A 5,973-nucleotide genomic window follows, 5' to 3' on the forward strand; every position below is an offset into this window, starting at 1 on the left:
TCCCCGCCCTACTTCAAGACGACGAGATGTTATTCCTTTTGAAACAAAAGGATCAATGAACTTTATTAGAATTGAACTGAATCGATACGTTCTAATTTGATTCTGTTCAATTTTATGTTTCTAATAACTTTTGTTCACATCTAATCTCAACAAAATTCACTGCTCGCTTGATATTGAGTTTTTCCCATTCTATTACTCGTACCTGAAATTATATTTTCAAAATATTGAGTTTTCCCCCATTCTTTTTTGTAGTTTTTTGTACAAATTTTGCTACTTATGCATCAAAATTGTAAATAAGGGAATACATAATATGATGTGGAAGAAAAAGATTTAATGAAAAAGTTAACTGAATTTTAAACAAACAAATGATAGTGTCATGTGTCATTATATGATACATTATGTAACTCTCGATGCATATGTAGCAAGATCCCTTCTTACCAATGGTCACCGACAACTGAGTGGCGGGTCACTCAACTGAGCAGCGAGTCACCCAACTCGCTTGCACCTCTATATCGGAGTCACGTAGGCATCTTGAGGAAATGGGTTGATTGATTTTCTTCAAACAAGGCAATCAATTGTACTTCGAGTTTGTGATTTCGTGAATCTAAATCTATATCCATCTACTCGAGAAATTAAACCAAAAGGAAAGAAGAAAATGTCAGAACCCTCGTCATCAAGAATAATTTTCAGATATTTCCAGCTCATTGCATTGAAATCCTCGCCAAATAATCTAAACATCGTCCAAATTCTCACGTTTCGTACTTCGCTATTAATTTCTTCGAGAACCCATTTCTCATCATCGCCCAATGTTGCAAGAATTTTCGACAAACTGTACCCAAATGCGGAATTTTCGCCGAACAGAAATTTTATTGGGTTCAGATACTTTTCTTTAAAGAATGCAATGGGTTCCAAGAATTTGGTAAAAGATGCGGCAAATCCAGCAGTGGCGGTTAAGGACACTTTTTTGTGGTACAAAGAGGCCTTCTGGAAGAGAAATTATCTGATGTTGCTGGGTGCAGGTGGGATCGTGGTAAGCATTCTTGCTCTTTCATCACGTTTGCTGTGAGTTTTTTACAATTTGTATCTGATTCTGCTCTATATTGTTCATTTAATTGTTCAGTGTATTACATGCGAAGCAGTTACTGTTGCGTAAGCCAATTTATTGAGGAGCATATTAGCAATTAAGTTACGGAAATTTTTTATTGGCTTTCTCATTGTGAATCAAAAATTAGAACTCACATTCATTTTGAAACAGGCTTCTCTGAATTCTGTATAACTTTTAATGTTTGAATGGTGATATACTGATGATTGAATTATGATCAATTGACTCCTCGACCAATTTACGTCTATCTCAATTGAAGCAGACTATTTTTGGGAATTATCCATTTCATTTATGCACTGGATGGCGGACGCCGCTTGAGACTGCAATATTTTAGCATGTTGTGTACAGCAGAGGAGATATTCTGTGCCCTGATTCATGTTTGTATCCTTTTATAAGGGGGAAAAATTCACTGAAAAATCATAGATAGTCTTGCTTGATATTCCAAGCTCCTTTGATATTGTAAAGAATTTCCATATAGAATCATCACACCTTCTTTTTTTTGGAAGAAATTGATTGTAAGATGCTAAAAGTTATGATTCAACTATGCCTTCTTTTACATTTATCCTGGTTCTTTCACCTGTATATGCTATCTACCATTCTACTGTAGCTTAAAGAAAGCTCTTTCGTACAACAAATCAAAATAGGAAATTGATTGTGATCCGCAAAAATTATGATTCGACTGCATTCTTTATTTTACATTTATCCTGTCTCTTTTACCTGTTTATCTCCCATTCTAACGTAGCATGAAGAAAGCTCATTTATCCAACAACCGAAAAAAGGGAAGCATAACAATGGTCAAAATATGAGTGGCGAGGCATGGTTTCCCTTTGGCCTTCTGCATTAAACTTGTCGCGATTAAATAGATCGAGGCAAAAAAAGGAAATTTGTGGAGAGAGTGGAATCCATAACATTTTAATGGGATTTATCTGTTCGAACAGTGAGATAATTTAATAGAATCCCCTGCATAACCCTTTTCGTGAAATGCTATTTCAGCATGTCACAGTTGTCACTTACCGAGTTATCCTGATTCTGAAGTTGTTCAGTTCTAATAGACTAGACAGGTCTGCTGACTTCTAGGTTTAATGGCTGTCAAGGTTAGTACTGGTAAATGATGTGGAATCATATCTAACTTTCCTTCCAATGAGATTTTGTGGAACTCACTTAGCACTGTTGGTAGGGTATTCAGTTTTATCTTTTCCCGTAATATAATCATAAATATATTTGCTTATTTTCTCCTTTAAGGGCTTTTATTTTCGTCCAAGAATCACAATTAATCCCAATGAGGTTTATAAAATGGCCATAAGGAAACTAAATAATCTGCTGGAATCCTCGTGTTTATGGGTGCTCCCATAGGACAAATGTGAGTGTATATGTGATGTCAGGATGTTTTATTACACTTGAGAACTTCTGGTGAGATTTAGAAGCCAAATATGTTATTTTATTTTTTCAATACAAGATTCGGAGAGGAAGAGATAGTAGCTGTTGAAGTTATGAAGAAGAAAGAACAGGTTTTCCTCTGTACTGGCTGCTTATGTATTCCTTTACACGAAGCAACTTTGTCTGTATTTGAGGGATTGGCTGCATTGATTTCTCTTGCTTTCTGAATGTCCTTGTGCAAGTCATCGGAGGTTGTAATTGTAGTCAAGAAAACTGTTGCATATGTCTTGTTAAGACTTGTTTTTCAACCGTGGTGTAACAGTTATTCCTACATGATAGGGGTTAAAGTAGTTTAAATTTTTCTGGAGAAGCCAGATGCCATTAAATATAAGATGCAGTTAACATTGCTCTCAATTTTCTTTCTGCAGTTTGATATGCAATTATTGGGATGAAGAGCATGACCGGCTGGAATACTGAAAGGGAACTTCAAAAAGCAGAAAGCAAGCAAGCAAGCACCCAGAAGAAACTGATTCACTGCAATTTCCCAATAGTTCTCATTTTTTTCTTGTTCTTTGCAATGAAAGGTTAGGTCCTTGATCTTCGAAAGATGTATTTGACGTGCGGGTAAAAGGTCATACTTCGTCTGTTGCGCTGTAGTTATTATCCTATCAACTTTTTGCTTGTCACACTTTAAATTGAAGAGAAACTATATGTTGTATACTCGTGTTAGTGCTCAACTATCTCTGTCGAATGCAAAGACTTGACGTCTTGACCTAGTCGAGAATACGAGTATCCAACAAGAAGGTTTTTTTAAATGGGTAAATTACAGTAAATGTTCTTAACTTTTACAGTTCGTCTCCAACCTTTGATAAATATTCTTCTTCTTTACATCACTGCATCCCCATTTTTTACAGTACAAGGAGGATCTCTCTGGTCTTTTGCCAAATATGGCACTGAACATTTTTGGCAGAATCCGAGAGGTGAGAAGTTCCCGCATTCTGGGTTTTATTGCTGAACATGGGGGATTTCTCACCCATTTTCTGCCATTATTGGCAACTTTTATTTTTGGGTTCTTTCCTTGTTTATGAATATAGTTTCTTTCATATTTTAATTAAAAATAATGAATCATCATTTTATTTTGTTTTTTTAGTTTTTTTTTTATTATTATTATTTTTTTTAATGGCCCAAGGGGTTGACTAACAGAGAATTGGATGTCATCCATTCATTTAGAAGAACGTCGCCAATTATCAAAGGCTGGGAATCCAAGAGATTGGGGACGTAAGTGCAAAAGTGAGTAATGGTTGGGTACATTTCAATTCATCATTTTAAAATTAGCTCTAAAGTACTTATCCACTTATGATGAAATACATGTTGACGTTTTTGAGGATAAGTAATTAGCCTCTCTGTTCGTATCTCTTTTTCGAATTTTGGTCTTGATTGGTTCATAAAATTGAATGGTCAATCCTTCCCTGAAATCTCTATTCGATTCTTCTACAAGATATGGGTATGCAAGCCATGTTTCAAGAAAGGTAGGAGAATAGAAGAAATCATATTTTCATACAATATCTTAATTGAATTATATGTAATGATCAATAAATTAAGTTGAATTATATCCTTTGATAGGAGCTTTCTATCCTGGCCCTAGATATGAGTCTCGCTCATCCACTCCAACAAGAAAGGATCAAAGGATTGAGAGCAATGAAGTAGGCGAAGTACTGATTAGATTTTGAGTTGTCTAAACAAGTAGTATACATGATTTCAAGAGTTGAACAAGAATGAATATCATATAAAAGAGTTAACACCAGTCTTTTCTTCTGGCATTCTAACATTTGTATGATTTATATTAAAATTATTTTTTTAATAAATTTTGATAAAAATTGATTGAAAGATTAATAAAAATTATAAATTTCAAAAAATATGTGATTGAAAATAAATTGGAGAAAATGAAGCCAAATGGGGGCTCAATAAATCTCCCATGAGAGCTTTTTCTTACCTTGCCATAAACAAAGAATGTAAGCCTTCATTCTTAATAGTAATAGTTCCAAGCATGTGAGCTCAGCTTATACATAACGTTGCGAGGAAAATTATAGACATGAACAAGGAATCTTCAAGCACCCCGATCTTTTGTCTCACACGTGTCTTCTAAAATGTCATGTGTCGTCTTCAACTTGTCCAGTGACACGTGGTACAAACCCATTACATCCCCCAACTCTAATCTATATAAATCCATGAAGTATATTCCAACTTCCACAATATCATATTGAATTATGGAAACTGTTGAGAATATCGGAAGAAACCACCAAAACCGGTTGCTGATGTGGAAGAGTTAGTTAGATTAGTTGATTTTCTATTAATGCCCAACTGTAAACAACTGTATAGAATTTGATTCTTTCATTCTCTATTTAAGGACCACCTGATGTACATTTCACGTGAACTTTTATCTTCAATACAAGAATTTTTTCATACTCATCTATATTTCATACTCTCTCAGATCTAGATTGTAGTATCTGTTAGTTCAATCTCAAGATGGTATCAGAGCATAATGATGCTTCTGCTTCAGCTCCTTAGCCTTTAGTTTCTGATCCTCCTGCTTCAGTTCCTGCATCTGCAGCAAAAGCAGAGGACGTTTTCAGTCCCTTTTTTCTACATCATGGAGATAGTCCTGGTCTCTTGATCGTTTCTCAGTAGTTGAATGAAGACAACTATGCATCATGGAGTCGATCTGTTGAAATGGCTCTGAGTGCCAAAAACAAGCTGTGTTTCATCGATGGATCCTTAAGCAAACTTGATGAAGGCGATCCGGTCTTTCCAGCTTGGAAGAGGTGCAATCATATGGTTATTTCATGGCTTTTGAACTCCATTTCCAAAGAACTTGCTCCTAGTATCCTGTAAATTGATACTGCTGCTGCTATTTGGTCTGATCTTAAGGAGAGGTTTTCACAAACTAACGGACCACGTATCTTTCAATTGAGGAAGACAATCACTTCTCTAACACAAGATAAATGTTCAGTAAGTACATATTTCATTAAACTGAAGACACTTTGGGATGAGCTTGGGTGCTATAGACCTGTTCCAGCCTCTTTGGTGAAGTTTCAGCAGAAGGAATATGTCATGCAGTTCCTGATGGGCTTGAATGTGAGTTACTCTCAGATTCGAGGTCAAATACTATTGATTGATCCATTACCACCAATTAACAAAGTCTTTTCTCTAGTTGTACAAGAGGAGAAGCAAAGAGAAATTACAGCTAGCATCACACACAATCTAGATTCTGTTGCTATGGTTGCTAAAAATTTCAATAGAAATCTTGCCCAAGCTGCTAATGAAGGAAGGAACAATTACACTGGATAGAACAATAAGAAGGAGCGTCCTCAATGCAGTCACTGTGGTCTTCTTGGCCACAAAGTCGACAAATGCTACAAAGTGCACGGATATCCACCAGGATATAAGTTTAAAAACAAGAATCCTGTGGTTCATGGAGTTGCAAATCAAGTGGA

General features: G+C 35.7%; 1 protein-coding gene across 5 annotated transcripts; it reads left to right on the forward strand.

Moving 5' to 3' along the window:
* The first annotated feature begins 426 nt into the window (after positions 1–426).
* On the forward strand, positions 427–4,377 carry LOC111388505. 5 transcript variants are annotated; one of them, XM_023013519.1, is made up of 4 exons: positions 433–1,030; positions 2,908–3,459; positions 3,683–3,769; positions 4,103–4,377. In XM_023013519.1, exons 2-4 carry the CDS (start codon positions 3,312–3,314, stop codon positions 4,207–4,209), a joined length of 342 nt encoding a protein of 113 aa, XP_022869287.1. In that variant the 5' UTR covers positions 433–1,030; positions 2,908–3,311; the 3' UTR covers positions 4,210–4,377. The 5 variants fall into 5 exon arrangements, with proteins under 5 accessions (XP_022869034.1, XP_022869152.1, XP_022869104.1 ...); XM_023013266.1 differs by lacking the exons at positions 2,908–3,459; positions 3,683–3,769; positions 4,103–4,377 and adding an exon at positions 1,365–1,660 and having other exon boundaries at positions 427–1,062; XM_023013384.1 differs by lacking the exons at positions 2,908–3,459; positions 3,683–3,769; positions 4,103–4,377 and adding an exon at positions 1,365–1,660 and having other exon boundaries at positions 429–1,030.
* The last annotated feature ends 1,596 nt before the right edge of the window (positions 4,378–5,973 follow it).

This window comes from Olea europaea, chromosome 1 (genome assembly GCF_002742605.1).
Source record: "Olea europaea var. sylvestris chromosome 1, O_europaea_v1, whole genome shotgun sequence".
Classification (NCBI taxonomy): Eukaryota; Viridiplantae; Streptophyta; class Magnoliopsida; order Lamiales; family Oleaceae; genus Olea; species Olea europaea.

Excerpts from the sequence above, each read along its gene's own strand:
- LOC111388505 (XM_023013266.1), top strand. The coding sequence starts at position 656 with ATGTCAGAACCCTCGTCATCAAGAATAATTTTCAGATATTTCCAGCTC. Across the intron at positions 1,063-1,364 it reads GCTCTTTCATCACGTTTGCT|ACTATTTTTGGGAATTATCC; the intron begins GTGAGTTTTTTA and ends CAATTGAAGCAG.